The sequence below is a fragment of the Leptonychotes weddellii genome, chromosome 3, assembly GCF_054177405.1.
Source record: "Leptonychotes weddellii isolate Sample4059 chromosome 3, ASM5417740v2, whole genome shotgun sequence".
Classification (NCBI taxonomy): Eukaryota; Metazoa; Chordata; class Mammalia; order Carnivora; family Phocidae; genus Leptonychotes; species Leptonychotes weddellii.
In genome coordinates, this window is record NC_138371.1 from 21,143,860 (window position 1) to 21,162,232 (window position 18,373).

The 18,373-nt window shown below is 37.0% G+C and overlaps 1 protein-coding gene across 12 annotated transcripts in view; it reads right to left on the bottom strand.

Moving 5' to 3' along the window:
* SPAG16 (sperm associated antigen 16) overlaps positions 1–14,609 on the bottom strand; it is a 127,133-nt gene extending 112,524 nt beyond the window's left edge. For 3 of the 12 annotated variants that reach the window (XM_081813672.1, XM_081813669.1, XM_006745086.3), the window contains exons 1-4: positions 14,414–14,605; positions 4,482–4,528; positions 3,275–3,370; positions 604–722 (exon numbers count right to left, since the gene is read on the bottom strand). In XM_081813672.1, the coding sequence (XP_081669798.1) occupies positions 604–722; positions 3,275–3,370; positions 4,482–4,528; positions 14,414–14,540 (389 nt within the window). In that variant the 5' untranslated portion in view covers positions 14,541–14,605. Of the gene's footprint in view, positions 1–603; positions 723–3,274; positions 3,371–3,991; positions 4,053–4,481; positions 4,552–5,657 lie in introns of those variants that run through there. The other 9 variants (XM_081813675.1, XM_081813676.1, XM_081813673.1 and 6 more) reach the window with 6 other exon arrangements.
* Positions 14,610–18,373: the final 3,764 nt, after the last annotated feature.

Genomic DNA, 18,373 nt, shown 5'->3' on the forward strand with positions numbered 1-18,373 from the left:
GGAGAAGCAGGCTTCCCGCCGAGCAGGGAGCCCGATGCAGGGCTCGATCCCAGAACCCTGGGACCATGACCTGAGCCGAAGGCAGACGCTTAACCACTGAGCCACCCAGGCACCCCAATTCTGCTTATTTCTAAATGAAGAAATATTTATAGAAAAAGAATCAATCAGTTGTATGAGTAGGGAAAGGCAGGCCATTACACTAGAAGTAAAACAAATGAAGTAGTAATCTTGGTAGGATGTCTTAATGCAGGAAATATTACCTTTAATAATTATGCAGAATATATTAGAAAAACATTTCATAAAAGAGCTTTGTATTATATAATCCTGGGAGATATTCCATTTTCTTGATTTTTGAAAATCACTCAAATTTGAATATTTAGGAAGAATTTTTAATAAAAACTTTTTACATTGATATCTTAATTATGTGAGAGAGAGAGAGAGAGAGACTGTGTGTGTGTGTGGTAGTTCCAGTGATAGGGATGGGAAAGGCTTCCATCCATTTCATCCATTTTGTATAAGCTGAGCAACTTCAAGTCCTTTAAGACAGTTAAAAGTGTACATGTTAGCATCCCTAGGTAACTATTTATCCAAATAATTGTTTACCATTCAGACTGAAAGCAATCGAGAGTTCTGGTCATTCCCATCTTGATTAGGAAATTGCAGAGAAAGTCTTCTATCACTTCAAGTGTTGGTTGCTTTGAAGGAAGGACTGTTTTCTGTTCCTGAAATTTAAATGTGCAATTATTTATTTTGAAAATATAAAATCATCACTAAGCTTTGATTACTGGTACAAATAAGCTGTTCATTTATTCATTCACTTGTTCATTTTTTCATCTATTTTCGTTGAGTGTTATGTTCCAGGGACTATTTTAATCACTAGGGATAAAGCAGTAATGAATTTATACACTAGATAAGACTCGGTCTTCATATCTAATAGTCAAGTAGATGGAGAAAGAAAATGAATAACTAAATTAAAAATATACAATATGGCAGATGGTACTAAGTGCCTGGGAGAAAAAAAGCAGAGGATTGAAGGGAGAGAGAGCCAAATGTAGGGCAGATATGTGTGTGGAGCTGGGCTGCTATATATATAGGGTAATGAAGGAAGATTTCACTGATAAAGTGGAATCTGAGCATAAATCTACAGAAAGAATCATGTTTCAGTTATAGCATCAGCAAATTCAAAGACCCTGATGCAAGAGTGTGACTAGATTATCTAAAGAACAATAAGGTCAGCTTGTCCTTTCAATAGCATAGAACACATTTAAAAAAAAGAAAAAAAGTATGGACCTTTAAATTCTTTCAATTATTATCATTATAAAAAGAAATATAATGAATTTTGGTGCCTTGAGCTTTAGAAACACTATGATACAGAAGAATTATGTGCTTTCTTCTATGCTATGGAGTGGCTTATCTACCATTTCATAATGGAAGTAAGTCTATCAGCTATATCAGGGGTCAGCTAACTGTGTAAATAAAGTTTATTACAACACAGCCATGCCCATTTGCTTACATATTGTCTATGGCTGCTTTCATACTACATGAGAGAAGTGAGTTGAAACAGACATCTTATGGTCTTCAAAATCTAAAATATTTACTATATGACCCCAGAGAACAAGTTTGCAAACCCCTGAACTAGGAAAGTGGAGATATTTCAGCAAGTGAGATATGAAATTAGGACAGCCATAAAACTACCATAAGTCAATGTATAAAATAAGTCAAATAATGGGTAGACACTTAAAAATATCAAAGCATCATTGTTTCCAGAGTGCATCCATTTTCTTCTCATTGGCAAGAACTTACCAATCTAACTGCTGATCGTTTAGACAGACAGATCTATTTTCATATATGGAAACTCAACAGCAGACTTTCTTTCCTCCTTCCCCTTCTTAACATGGTAATGGTTACAGACCAGGTAAATGTTACATACCTGGTAATAGTTACATAGAAATGCAGTAAGGAAAGAATCTCTTTTGCCCTAAAAAGTTCTTTTCAAAAGTGCTATACATAATTTAATGCTGATCTTAATTACTAGTAGCTGCTACAACATTCAAAACAATGATCAGATGAAGCAAATTTGGGAGGCTACCGAAATTTCCTGACAAATGACTAGGGTTTTAAAATAAATTTTAACCCTCAAGCAGGATAATTTGGAATAGCTTCCCTAAGGTCATTTAATTTTAAAGATTTTTATTTATTTATTTGTCAGAGAGTGGGGCGGAGAGAGAGAGAGAGGCAGGCAAAGGGAGAAGCAGGCTCCCCACTGAGCAAGGAGCCCAATGTGGGACTCGATCCCAGGACCCTGGGATCGTGACCTGAGCTGAAGGCAGACGCTTAACTGACTGAGCCACCCAGGCGTCCCTCCTAAGGTCATCTTAAAAGATTATATAACAATGTTGATTATGTGCAGGACCCTATATCAAACATGGAAGATGCCAGGGTAGCAGAATACAGCATCCCCGCCTTCAAGTCTGAATTATGGTGGAAGATTATGTATAATTGCTTGATAAGGGTATAATATGGCTGAAAGTAAATATTCATTACACAATAATAAATGCTACCTTGGCATTTTTGGTCAATAAATTTGAATATGATATTTAGAATGAGATGGATGATAGTTGAAGGAATTGGGAACACAGGAGGAAAAGGAGGACAGAGAGACTGTACTTTTTTTTTCTTTTTATTTAATGTGTTACAAAACACATTTTAATATCTGTATCCAATAACAAATTCTGTACATTAGTGTTAAAAATCCTTGGTTTAATATCCAGTGAGATTAAATAGGCAGAGTTCTGAAGGAAGGTGTCATTTGTTGTGAAGTTATGTAAGAGTAACCATGATGTAGAAAATGACAATCCAAAAAAGAATAAATATGACTACTTACTTAAAGTGAAGGTATACGTACCCCTTAGGATCACTACATTTGTATCTTTGGGGTAACAAACTGAGGGTTCTAGAGGGGAGGGGGTGGGAGGATGGGTTAGCCTGGTGATGGGTATTAAAGAGGGCACGTATTGAATGGAGCACTGGGTGTTATACGCCAACAATGAATCATGGAACACTACATCAAAAACTAATGATGTATGGTGATTAACATAATAAAACAAAAAAATTTTTAAAAATAAATAAAGTGAAGGTGTAATGATAAAGACACAGAAGAGAAAAAGGCATAACAAGTGATAGGACAGGATTTAGTATGTAAAACTGAAGTCTCACTGCTAAACTATAGATTGTGTTCAAACTACACAAACAACAGGTTGTGTTCAATTCTCACCAAAATCTGAATATCTGTAGCCTGTTCCTGGACCATCTGAATTGCTTTTGCTAGATCTTCTTCACCTTCTGGAATGCTAAAATTGTCATCTGATATCTAAATCAAAGAGAAAAAGGACAGGAAGAGCAAGCAGGAATATAAAAACACCTTACTTCATTTCAGAAATAATTTTTCTCACAAAACAATGGACCAAAAATTACACCTTATGTAAGACACCATGTCATTCTGAAGTTCTGTGACAAATGAATCACTAACAAGCAAGAGGCTTTCTGACTTCCTTGTAAACATCACTCAATGTCACCTCTGATAAACTCGAGATTAGCTTATGGGTATTAGCTTTTACGTATAAAGACAAAGGTAGTCTAACAACTCTGCTGAGAAAAAATGTAAGGCCACTTCTTTTTCATAAATACTAGCAACTGCCAATCTCTAGTTTATTAAAAAAAAATAAAATAAAACTCACTGCCTAGATGTTAGGCTCTTGGAAGAATGCAATTGACTAATTATGACATTAATAATAGTTAACACTTAGCATGTGCTTCTTATGTGCTGATCAGTACTATGCCTTTTATCTGAACCCTTCCAGTAATTTCATGTGACACATATTCATATTATCTCTATTTTACTACTACTAATAAAAAGTTTATCTACTGTTTGTTCTGTCTTTTACTTGCCCAGGCCACAAACTTCCTGGCTTGCTTCCACAGTTGTACTTACTATGTCTGTCATCTAGGAGCGACTCTATGCACCAAGTCTCGGAAGTAATGATAGGTCCCATCTGAACAGTGAATTAAAGGGAAGATTTAAGACAGGAACTACACTACATAGAATTATAGTTAAGCTGAAAGGAAGCATGGGATCTGAGTTGCAGCCAGTAGTGGGACTCTAGGAAACCCATCCAAGAGCAAAATGGATATTAGGGAATGCCTGCTGGACAGAGATGACAGTCTATAGTAAGGCTCTACAAAGCAAGGGAGAAGGAGCTAACTTTGAAGCACAACTAACAGGAAAACCAAAAGAGCCGGATGCCTTAACCAATCCAAACTTTCAAATAGAACTTTCACATTTCACTCTTAAATAGCTGATATTAGGTAATTCAGTTGAAAAACTAGCATCTCTTAAGGAAAACAAAAAATAAAATAAAAGGAATGTTTCATAAGAATGACTAGTGCATTTACAGACTAAATACCTAAAATGAAAAAATTACCTCTTCATATTCATAATCATCTTCAGATGCTTCAGTTATGGTGACCTCTGAAATCTTGTCAAGTGTCAATCTCAAGATATATGGAAAAAATGATTTATTTAAAATTGATTTGATGTTAAAATTCAGTATCAGATCCATTTATCTTACCAAGTTGGTAAATGTAATTTAAACTGTTTTTAAAATTTCTCTTCCCCATACAACCTACAAATATAGATACTTTAAAACAAAATATTTTTCATTATTATTTTAAATTATTGTTCTACATAACCCAAACCCATGAAAAACTACCTTCCCATATGTCTATTTACTATCTAATGATTTCCAATTCGATTCTAAGGCTTACAAAAATGTACATGGTATAATAAGATAACATAAATTAGAAAGAGATAAGAAAAATGATGGACAGGAAAACTATGGCAGTAAGTTTTTTAAATCTATCTCAAACTAAGTTAATATCCCAGAGCTCCTGAGTCATGCACAGTGCACTCTGACTTCTTTATTTAAAGTACAATGAATTTTTCAAAAGCACACCAGTATTTAAATATAAGCAAAAAACATATTTCAATGTTTTCATAATAAAAGTTAATCTCTACTGTTTTATTATATACTTCAATTTTAAAATTAAATTTTGTTCTCGGGAAAGGAAGCCTAATTTTTAAGCAAATGTAAACTATACAGTAATCATAATTCAGTAGTTCATAAATTACCAAGAAATAAGCATTAAAATACCAATGGAAATGACTCTAATAAAAAATTCTAACAGCACTGCTGTAAGACTTTCAAAAATTACAAGTTACTTCAATTACAAATGAAAACTTCAAGATAGCATTTAATTTTGAAAGAAATCACAACACACACCAATAACATTATTTTGTTGGCTGGTAGGTTTACATTTTTTTCCTAATGTACACACATGACTATGCCAAGTTCAAAATGTATGAAATTAAATACTTTAACATACAGTAATGGTTATGAAAATCAAAGATGAGATTAGCCTAGCTTTCATCTTGCTGCTGGTTATGAGAAATCCTCTTCCAAGAGCTAACTAAAAGCTTATATAACAACTTATGCTATTTGTAGTATGAACTGATATTACTTACAAAGTATTTAATAAAAGCCAGGCACTGTCCTTAAGGGCTTTACATGATGAATCAACTCATTTCATCTTCATCCTACCTACAAGCTATTATCATCTCCATTTTGTAGATCAGGACTCACAGGCACAGGGTCACACAGCTAGGATGTAACACAGTTGGGAATCAACCCTAGAAGTTAGGTTTCACGACACTATACCTAAACCTCTCGTTATTCCATGTTCGTTTTCTATAACTATGTAAACACTTGAAGTGTTTGCCAATTATCTTGCACACAGTTCTAAACCTCTAAAAGATAGGTTAGGCAGTCTTGTTACTCAGCTCCATCATAAGCTGTAAGTCTTCACTGTTTGCTTTATCCACTTGAGGAGACATTTAAGCCTAGTTCAGTTATGACCAATCCTTAGGAACCTGACACCGTCAAACAAGAGTGTATCTCCCAAAAATATGGTGAAAACTAATTTAAGCTCAAAAAAATAACTAGTTAATTTAACTAATTAAACAGCTAATTAAAATAACTAATTAAATGACTAATTAAAAACTACTGTGGTAGATTAAACTACTCCAGAAATAAAAAGTTGCATACCTGCAGCTGATCCTATAACTTTGAACTTACCCATACTGGTACCAGGACTGAGTAACTACCTATATTACTTAATTACTGCTATGGAACACTTTCCAATAGCATTGGCCTCACCTCACTCTCCTTCAATTCCTTGCCAGCAGTCTTCTGAGAGACCATGAGGCTTCCACTAATAGTCTGTTCAAGATATTTTAGCTTTCACCACTTTTCAGGTACCAAAATCTGTACTTTTTATTACTGTTGCATAACCAACTCCCCAAAACTTAAGGCTTAACAATAAGCATCCATTATCTCATGGTATCCATGGTCAAGAATTCAGTAGCGACTTAGCTTGTGTATTTTGATCTGGGGTCTCTCTTGAGGCCTCAGTCAAGATGGCAGCCAAGGCTGCAGTCTTCTGAAGGCTCAACTGAGGGAAGAGGATCCATTTCAAAGATGGCTCTAACATTGTTGGCTGAAGGTTTCAATTCCTTCCCATGTGGGTTTCTCTATAAGCCTCTTAAGCATTCTCAAGATATAGTGGCTAGCTACCCCCAGAATAAGAAATACAAGAAAACAAAGTGGAAGCCACAATATCTTTTATGACCAAGTCACACATCATCATTTATTCACTATCCTATTGGTTACGTAAGTCAACCCTCTTCAATACATAAGGGAACTATACAGGAGCATGAGAACCAGGATGTGGAGATCACCGGGCATCATTTTGAAAGCTGGCTGTCATAATACCTTAAGGGGTTTCAGGAGCATTAGAAGAGTTAACGTAAGTAAATCATTTAGAATGGTGCCTGGCTTATAGTTAATGCTATGCAAGTATTTGTTATTATTTTCCTTTTCTAGAAAGACATGAGTACCTATGGAGAAGTCTCATTAAGTCTCTCATGGCCCAGTTCCCCCATGCATTAAGATGAATGGATTAATAAAATACATTCTAAATCTTCCTCCTTTCTAAATATATATTTTTCTGATACATTTCACTTAATTAGATAAAATTTCCTGAGGTTTAGCTACAGGAAATCGGTCTCTTCTTTTACGGAAAGGAATGCCCTCTTCTGCATGACAGTTACTAAAACTTGATTTTGTAAGAAATCACTTGTCTTTAAGTCTCCAGAAAAGCAATGCCATCCATCATCACTGCTCATACCATAATAAATTTTACAAGAAGTAAATATACTAAAATCATTTGGATAGACTTTAAAATTGTAAATAAGCCAACTGATAAGATTAACATGAGGAAGAAACATCAAAGCATAGGTTGTTAAACATGGCAATATATAGAAGATAAAAGTGATTTGTCCTCAAAGCTTTGCAAATATCAAACTTGCCATACTGCTACCCAGAAAATACTTGAGGCAACAGCTTCAAACCCTAATAATATATTCTGTTTCCCCAAAATCAAAAAGAATGAAAAAATATCATTTTATAAAGCTTAAAAAGTATTGTCATATGGATCACTATCATATTTATTCTCACAACAATCTGTGAGACTGAATAACACAGATACAGTCATTTCTAAATCTAAAAAAAAAGAAAGAAAATGAAAGAGGGAGATTAAGAAATTTGCCAAAAATCATATACCTATTAGTGACAAAGACAAGTTTCTGGAATAAAAAGATCAGGAATTTTCTACAATATCATATTTCTACAGTTTCTACACTGTTCTACAGTGACACAAAAAGAATGTGCAATTCTACCAAAATCCTAGGCAATGAACCCTCACTTATTTTCCAAACTCTCAAGTGTTATATTACCAACAGCTAAATCAAATCATTTCCATAGCTCAATTTGAAGACCCTAAAGGAGGGAGAGGTATAAAAGAGCTACAGGGCTACAGACCCAAAGATAAAATCAGCCAAGGGCAATAGATTAATGAGACAAAAGGTCAGGAAGAGGACAGACATCCAAAATAGGAACCACTATTTTCCTTATTTGGTATTTTCAGTATCCACAAAAATGATTTGTACAGAAAATCTTCCCAGGAGCAACTGAGTTGAAATGTGATGTTGCAGTGTTACTGAAGAAATAAATGTACTTTGGCAAGTATGTTTGTATGCATCTGTCTATCTGGCTTAGCTGGCTAACAACACATGGACAAATGCACAGGTGAATCCCCAAACGACTGTACGGCAGTTTACAAATACACATATAGTACAAAATATAAAAATAAGTAAATATGAAAATTAAAAGAGAAAGAAAAAGAAGAGAAATACAACAAAGGTAAAGCTGCAGTACATGCCATAAAGTCTCATGAACTTTGTCAAACATAAGCCACAGGTTTGACCCAAAGCTTCCCAGCAGTCACGGTAAAGAGGGGAATGTAATCAGATACCAATTCAGTCTCCATCCAATGAAAACAGATGAGTTTCTCAGCAGATGTACACCAATTTCTGGTTCTGAAGCCTGAGAGAAATTACACTCTTCAGTTCTCATAAAGAGAACACTGTGGAGTATACAGATATTGATTCCCTTGGCCCTTGGGACAGCCAGAAAGACTGAGTGAAGCAAGATCTGATGAACACTATGTGTAAAAAAGGTTGGAAAGCACTGCTCTAAAGCAGTGTTGCCAGCACAGGAATAAGCAATTGACCAAGAATTGCCTGAATGATAAAAACCCTTCACTCTCTTTTTTTTTTCACTTTTTTTTATTATGTTATGTTAATGACCATACATTACATCATTAGTTTTTGATGTAGTGTTCCATGATTCGTTGTTTGCACTCTCATTCTACTTTTACTGGACAACTTTCTCATGTGTAATCTAATCTCTTGGGTGATCCTATTCTCCAGGAAACGTCCATACAATTAAGCTGGTCCCAGTTCTCAGGCAAAGTGATTTTTTTCCATTGCAGAATAAGCCAGAATTCTGGCTTAAAATCAGTTTGCTAATGCCAACCTGATTCTGAGCCCTTATAAAACTCCCTTCTTATTATCTGCCTACTATTCCTTCAAAGAACATTGTTGAACTCCATTTCCAAAATTCATTTTTTCCATCCTTTCTATTCCCTTCAGATATAGTTATTGCCTTTCAGCCTGTTTGAGGTTAACTTGACATCTAAAACTGTGCCTGGTTTTCTAGTTTGCCCTTGCCCAGGGTACAGTCTGTGATTCCCCTTTCTGCCTGACCTGCAGCTACAGCCCATAGCAGCACCCGCTTCTAGGCCAGCTTCCTTATCCTTGAGTCAGAGCCTACACTCAGACCAAGGGTCTCACTCCACATCTCCACTTGCTCTGGAAGAAAGCAGGATTGTGATTTTGCATACAATGAATCCGTTCCCTGGCACTTGGTCACCATGGGTGAACTAATTGGTAGGTTCTGCACTAGCAGAATTTGTACCATTTCCTGACCCCGTAGATCCTATCAGAAAATAGGCCAATATACATCCACACTGAAACTGCCAGGAAACTCTAGATCTATCACAGCACCACAGAAGACACAACTGCAAGAAGCCTCAGAGAAGCATTTCAGCTGGCGTAATGGAGCCGAGCTTGAGGTCACAGTTGATACATCGGGGTCACAAACAAGGTTCTGCAAATGGACCAGAGACAGGAAGCTATGAGCAATTTTCAGATGTGAGCACCATACAAAGTTCCTCACACACTGGTCTCTTCCACTGCTACACTGGAGGTAGTGATCACTGCCAGCAGCAGCATCTTTATAAAGAACTGGAGTGAAACATATAGCTAATTATACTTTACATGATTTCCCAAAGCTACTATAGACAGAAATCGCTCTCTAATCTTGCCATCACTTCAGAGCCGATACACACAGAGGCGATCTAAAATCTAGCCTGGATCCTCCATAATCAACATTTTACAATTACTAAGTTGAAATAAAAGTACTGTAAATAGCAAACATCACAGTCAGGGTTCCCTTTCTTAGGAATGCCAGTTTCAATAATGGAAGTTAACTGAATAATATATACCAGAGATGGCAAATAACTGGCATACTTGCTTCCACTTCCCCCATCGTCTGTTTTCTGCAGTCTTTCCCACTAAGTCTTCAGGAGGTTTCAGAACTTTTATTAACACCACATACCAGAGAGTCACTATCAATTCAACAGACTCCGCAAGAGTGGAAATTTATTGACTACTCCTGCCCCAGACACCACTGCCATCTTCGGCCTCAGAAGCTGGAAAATAACCTTTTTTCAAAGGTTTTTTCAAGTTTTTTCAAGTTTCAAGTTTCAAGTCTCATTGTTCTCATAGTGGGTGGTGGTTTAAGTTCTTCCAACTTCTAAGCCAGGAGATCCAAAGATATGAGCTCTACATATTATACCTCTTATCTGAAAATATAAAGGCTGGTAGTTAAGAAACTCGCCTACAGTCTTGTTATTTCAATTATATTCCTTAGACCAGCAGCACCTGCAGCCCCTGGGAGCTTGTTAGCAATGCAGAGTCTCAGCCCTGACTGGGACTTACTGAATTAGAGTCTTCTTTTAAACATCCATATTCTTTGATTCATATGCACATTAAAGTTTGCCTAGACTAGAGGACACACAACAAAATACAATTTTTTCTTTCATGCAGGTAAAATTCAGCACCCCGGGTTCAGTAACATGTTTTTTGGTCTAGATTCTACATTCAGACTGTCTATCCTTTTATTTGAATATATGTAGGCTGCAACTAAGCACCAGGGGCAAATTCATTTTTCCAATGATAATAAGAAATAGATGACCTGAGTACATAATGATTATTAAGGCTTTTAAAAATATCTTCTCACGTGATACTATAAACATTCCAGAGAAGTAATATAACATGGGGAAAAAAATCACTAAATGTTAAAAATAATAAATAGAATTTTAAATGACAAAAATTCAATTTTTTAAAGATTTTATTTATTTATTTGACAGAGAGAGATCACAAGCAGGCAGAGAGGCAGGCAGAGAGAGAGGGGGAAGCAGGCTCCCCACTGAGTGGAGAGCCCGACGAGGGGCTCGATCCCAGGACCCCAAGATCATGACCCAAGCCAAAGGCAGACGCTAAACCGACTGAGCCACCCAGGTGCCTGACAAAAATTCAATTTTAATTAAACAAAGTGATTAGTGAACACTACTATTGCAATGAAAGATTGTCTAGGATGTCATTTTAAGAAAACAAGCATGCATCTTATTACATGGGCTATCTGAGTATGATCACCATATTTCAAGGGACTAGTGGAATCTTTAATTTTGCATTTTCATAAACAATTGACTTTGGGACTGCATCCAGAGTTGATTAGCTTCAAAGGACTGGCTTAAACTCACTCAACCCTCAGGAATTGCTGTTGGGGCCAAAGGAGGCCTTTTCAGTGGCCAGCAAACTTATGTCCATGATCTAATTAGCCAAATTCTTAATGTTGGAATGCCTTGAAAGATAAAATAATCAAAATCTAGTTAGGGGAACAGAGAATCAGTGTAAAACGAGGTATATAATAAAAACAATACTTTGCGGGGGGCCCTTGAGTCCTAGAGTCCACGTAGTCCATTATTCTTCCTTGAACAAGTCTTTCGACAAATAGCAACCAAATCAATTAAGAATTAGCTTTCTTAGTACAATTCATTCCAGCCTGCATCACCCAGTTAGACTGAGCATTCCCAAATGTCCACAGCCACACATTAACTGCAGTTCCTACTGCAACTGAAAACCTTACCCAAGTAGTACTGATTTCTAATATAGAAATCATTCACAAAGGACAACCAACCTTTACAAACACTTGACCCTTTACAAACACATAGTTAAAACCTAGCCTTATATTTTACAATGTTGCAAATATCTTTCTAATGAAGAGTTCTCCAGAGAACTCATATACTCTGTAAATATATTTCTTAAAGGCTCTGGAGATAGCTAGGAAAGGAACTACATACATGTGTGTTTGTATCTTGCCTCCTGGAAGTTTAAAACATAAAAGCAAAGGTATCCTGAACTGCTTCAGAAGAGAAACAGATAACTCCTACCTTTACAGATAGTAGGTTACAAAGAAGGGATGTTGCAGGGTTAAGAATTCTTTTTCCTGAACACATTTTCTAAATTCATAATGAGGCCTTTACTAATGAAACCATCCCCCTCATGGTGGATCCTGGCTGTTTCTGGTTTGGGTCCTATTAGTCTGTACATGTTCTTTATGTTCAAATGTTTAACAGCAAAGAAAAGGGTGACTTCCTGCAGAATTAAGAGTCAACCTCTTTCAAAGACTTAATATTGATATCTTGTTGTCTAGTGTTCTACAGAGCATCTGTTCAGTCATAAATAAGGGAAGCCCAAGACCAAACGCAGTAGATTAGAAGTGATTAAGTATATGTGCAAAGTAGAGAACATCAGATTTCTGATTCATGTGTGCATATTATAACTTTTATTTATCCACTGCGATAGCTCAATTAAATTACCTGAGAGCTAAAGACTTTAAACTCAAGAAAGTCTCACTTCAGCAACTATCATAATTGCCTTAAGAAACAATGTCAAATAACATTATACAGTCAACTCTTAATTATGCATGTTTAGAGAGCCCAGGGATACAGGGATAATTGGTATTCTAAAGTAATCCTCAAACTTCATTTTAACTAAGAGTTAAAGCCTCTCTCATGACTAAACATCTTACCTAAATACTGAATGCAGGAAAATTGGCAAAATATGTAGTTTTGCTATCCCTTGGTTACCCTTTGGTTGAAACTCAAAATATTAGCCAACTAAAGAAAGATGGAAGAAAGGCAAAGGGGTCAGATAATTCAGAAATTGGATAATAAAATTCTAAGAAGTTAGAGTTGCTTATATTTACAAATGTGATTATTTTGAAAATTCTTTGTAAGACAGGTTTTGTGCAAACTGCTATATATCGGCAGTTGTGACTCAGCAATCTCCCTGAAAATTAAGTAAACCTAAAAGCTGTGCTATATTGAAGTCCCACAACTTGCAAAAAAGTTAACTTAGTGTGTTTGTCTCATATTAACAATTAATCTATGTGTTACAGGAATCATCTTAATGTAGACAAAAATAAGATGCGTGGTTACTATTCACTACCAGGGACACTAGATAACTTTATACTTGATGTAAGTAAGTTCTGAAAGAATTGTTGACTCATATCTGAATTTAAAAAGGATTATTACTGGAAAAGGCAGCTATTTAGAGCTATGAAGAGTATAAAGCCTCATCTAAGACACTAAGGCAGCCACAAAGTTCATTTAAATTGATTTTGAACTACTCAAACTTATATTCCTATAAAAATGTTTGCATTGAATAAAATACTACATATTTTCTTTGATCTTTCCAACTAAGTTCTTCAAAGCTCCCTGAAGCACTGATATGTACAGAGCCTGAGTCAGGACGGGTGAAAGTTTGCCAAAGCCCACAAAATGAATCACTGTTAGATCTCTGAAGTCTTGACTTAAAACTGGGGGATTCATAGTTGGACAAAAAATAAGGTAGATTTTAGAGTTTCCTTGATAGCTTTAAGAATAAAACATATAATCGTCTCTCTCCTACCAGCCTGAAAAAAGTAGGTATCTTTTTCTCATGAACTCTCCGATCTCTCCAGTACAATTAAGTGTAAATGCCTAGAGGGGGTGAGCTCAAAAGCCCTACCAAGAAATAGTGAATCTAATTATTCACATATTGCTATTCCATTTTTCTCATATTTCCATGGATAATTGTTCATCACTGTCTGATTTCTTCCTAACATCTCTGAGCCTTTTTCAGCTCACCAGGTCATCATTTAGTGGCTTTAAAATAAAAATGTAATAATTGTTAATTATTAAATAGCCAAAAATGAAACTACCTAGAAAGTTGATGCTTACAAAACAAATCATTTAAGCACTGGACAACTGAAGCATCTACAGAATCACAGGCTGAATACCCTGAGGTTCAGCTCGTTAAAGCCCAAAGGCAGAGAGGTCTTTCCCTGTCTCCTAACTTTCCTGAATTGATTCCCACGGTATTCTGAAGGCTGGGAGCTTATAAGCGAAAGGAGGGTTGAATCAATTTGTTGTACCACCTTAACATAAAACTTCCACCCAAAGTTTGCAGAGTGGTTACTAAGTACGAGATTCCCAAAGGTTCTTCCAACAGGAACACAGCAGCCTAACACTCCTAAAAGGCAAAGTCTTTTCAGCGGGTAGCTATCAGGGGAACACGGCGGCGGAGACGCCACCTTGAGGTCCAACAGGGGTCTTGCCGGCTGGGAGGCCACAAACCGCGTAGGGCACCCCAGATGGGAAGCCCGCGCCCTCGCCCCCAAACCCGTTACCAAGGGGAGTGCCTGGAGGCCGCGGCTACATGTAAGGATACGCTCCAGGTAGTAAGCGCCCTCGGCGGCCACCGCCTCTGCGGTGTCCCCAGCAGCCGTCAAATCCATTCCCAACGCTTCTTCCAGCACCCGCAGAGCGGAGGCGGGGGTCCCTTGCTTAGCCGCCATCTGAGGTGCTCCCCGTCCCCGCCCCCGGACAGCCTAATCCCTCCCTGAGAGCAAACGCGAAGACGCTTGCCAGCAACTGTACGCAGCTCTCGCGAGAGTCTGACACTCCCTCACTGCTCCCACCAGGCAAGCTCCGCGCTCGAAGGGCTGCCCCCGCCCTAGAAGCGTTGGTGCCCTCTGACCTTCACAAGTTACCACGGCAACGTCGTTGCCTAGTTATCCTGGGACGCAGTTCCTGGAGTGGATGAGAGGAGAAGCAAGAAACAGTTGGCTTGGATTACATATACATTTTCTTGCCGAACCAGCTTGGGTTTTTTTTTTTTTTTTTCTTTTTTTGTCCGTTTCGACCCTAGCATTTCTTTCTCACTTCATTTTCTTCCCTAAGTTGTCTTTCTCCTGGTTCTTACATGCCCATCATCAGCCCCTTAATTTTAGATATGTGGAGACCCCCAGGTGACCCCAGGGAAGACTCCTGGAAAAGAGAAAGAACCTCAGAGCCAGGAGGAAAAAAAAAAATTTATAGAAATCATTATTGAGAGACTGACTCAGGGGAACTAACCTCAGTCGCGTAGCAATAAAGACCTAGGGAAGTCACCTTAGTCGATTTCCTTCTTGGGCTCCTTTAAAATATTTATCTGGACATCTGTTTTGACTTCGATTTCATACACTGGGGCTTGGAAGAGTATTTGTAGTGTTGACTTGTGAAGAGAAAGACACTTCATAAGAACTATGAGCTACAAATGGTCCTAACACAATGTGTTATAAATGATATTTGCCCAATCATGTGCACTCCTTTTGCAATGACAGACTCTTCCTCAGTTTTGTATTGTGTATATATAGGACGCATCTGCTGGGCCTTTTTCTTTGCAGATTCTTTTCCATTCTGTGTTTCTTGATGGAAACTGGATGCCATATGTGGAATATAAGAAACAGCACAGAGGATCCTAGGGGAAGGGAGGGAAAACTGAATGGGAAGTCATCAGAGAAGGAGAAAAACCATGAGAGACTCTTAACTGTAGGAAACAAACAGGGTTCCTGGAGGGGAGATAACTGGGTGATGGACATTAAAGAGGGCACGTGATGTGATGAGTACTGGGTGTTATAGGTAACTGATGAATTACTGAACTTTACATCTGAAACTAATGATGTACTATGTGTTGGCTAACTGAATTTAAACTAAAAAAAAAAAAAGAAAACTGGATGCCAAAGAGCAATTCATTATAAAAGCTCCCATTTATTATCAAAAAAATAATACTGGTAATTTCCTAATGAGGTGATTGAGAGCCTGGGTGTTGGAATCAGAGAGGCTGCATTCAGAGCCTGGTTCCAACACTTACTAGTTAGGAAACCTTGGGCAAACCACTTACTGCCTCTAGCCTCAATTTCCTCATTTGTAAAATGAGTATAATAACATAATCTACCACAAAGCATTGTTGCAAGGGGCAAAATATAAAGAATTAAGAACTTACCAGGCACAAAGTGGACGCCAAGAAATAGATGTTTTTTCTATTGAGTTAATTGCTTAGTTTTGTTATGTTTTTTAGAATAACCAAGGGTCACAATTAGTCATAATACTCCCTCATTTCATGTATCTATTATTTTAATAACTTACTCTTTGTCCTTGATGACTCACATCAAACATATCCTCGATGTTCATTAAATGCAAGGAAAAGTTATAAGGGACTAAAAATACAGGAGAGGAGCTCTGAACTTAGGGAATCTGATGCTTTTGTAGAAAGCCTGCTCTTTGTTCCAAAGGAGACATTACCTCATACCCTCAAGTTTCTTCTGTAAACACTTGCCTGAGAAATGGCCTGGGTAAAGAGTGGTCAGGGCTTTGCACACCCAACAAGATATGAAGGAGCGTAAGAGAGCCAGGAAGGAAGGTCTCTCTGAACAATTAATGCTTACTTTGATTTTGTGTGTGTGTATTACATTGGCTGTTGGCTGTTCTTTTTCTTAGCTTTTAGATGTAATATGTGTCATGTTCTACAGCTCTTTGAGCTTTAGTTTCTTTTTCTTTAAAACAGATATTTTAATACCTACATTACTAAAATACAAATAGTAAATGAAATTTCTTCTTTGGTAAAATGTCTATTCACCTCTTCTGTCCATTTTTTAATTGGATTATTCATTTTTGGGGTGTTGAATTGTATAAGTTCTATATATATTTTGGACTAACCATTTATCAGCTATGTCATTTGCAAATATCTTCTCCCAACCTGTAGGTTGCCTTTTAGTTTTGTTGATTGTTTACTTCACTGTCCAGAAACTTTTCATTTTGATGAAGTCCCAATAGTTTATTTTTGCTTTTGTTTCCCTTGCCTCAGGAGACCTATCTAGAAGGAAGCTGCTACAGCCCATGTCAAAGAGGTTACTGCCTGGGTTCTCCTCTAGGATTTTTATGGTTTCAGGTCTCACAGTTAAGTTTTTCATCCATTTCAGATATATTTTTGTGTATGGTGTAAGAAAGTGGTCCAGTTTCATTCTTTTGCATGTTGCTGTCCAATTATCCCAATACCAATTGTTGAAGAGACTGTCTTTTTCCCATTGGATATTGTTCCCTGCTTTGTTGAAGATTAGTTGACCATAGAGTTTTGGGTTCCTTTCTCAGTTTTCTATTCTGTTCTATTGATCTATGTATCTGTTTTTGTGCCAGTACCATACTGTTTTGATCACTACAACTTTGTCATATAACTTGAAGTCCAGAATTGTGATGCCTCCAGCTTGGTTTCCTTTTGCAAGGTTGCTTTGGCTATTTGGAATCTTTTGTGGTTCCATACAAATTTTAGGATTGTTTGTTCTAGTTCTGTGAAAAATAAAAAAATAACACAAGAAACAACAGGTGCTGATGAGGATGTGGAAAAAGGGGAGCCCTTTGCACTGTTGGTGGGAATGCAAACCAATACAGTCCTGGAAAACAGGATAGAGGTTCCTCAAAAAAGTTAAAAGTAGAACTACCCTATGATCCAGCAATCACACTACTAGGTATTTATCCAAAGAATACAAAAAAACTAATTCAAAGAGATACATGCACTCTAATGTTTATGGCAACATTATCTATAATGACCAAATTATGGAAACAGCCTCAACTGATGAATGGATAAAAAGATGTGGTATATACGCACAATGGAATATTACTTAGCCATAAAAGAGAATGAAATCTTTCTATTTGCAATGGCATGGATGGAGCTAGAAAGTATTATGCTAAGCAAAATAAGTCAGAGAAAGACAAACACCATATGATTTCACTCATATGTGGAATTTAAGAAAAAAACAAACATGAAAGGGAAAAAAAAGAGAGGGAGGCAAACCAAGAAACAGACTCAGCTATAGAGAACAAACTGATGATTACCAGATGGTAGTAGGTGGAGGGATGTGTTAAATAGGTGATGCTCATCACAACAAGTGTATGGAAGTGTTGAATCACTATATTGTACACCTGAAACTAATATTGCACTGTATGTTAACTAACTGGAATTTAAAGGAAAAACTTTTAAAAGATACATAATAGTAAATGAAATGGCATATATAAAAAGAACTTATCACCATTTTATCACCATTTTCAACAAATAATTGTTAATAAAATTGACTTAAAATGTTGAGTGATATGCTGATCCCAAATTGGATATTATATTTGTAAGAAACTTACATATATATATATAGGAACATTTTTAAGACGAAACTTAAATGTTTTTAGAAACATGCAGCACTCAGAGCATCTGGGTGGCTCAGATGGTTAAGCGTCTGCCTCTGCTCAGGTTATGATCTCGGGGTCCTGGGATCCAGGCCCACATCCCACATCAGGCTCCCTGCTCAGCTGGGAGCCTGCT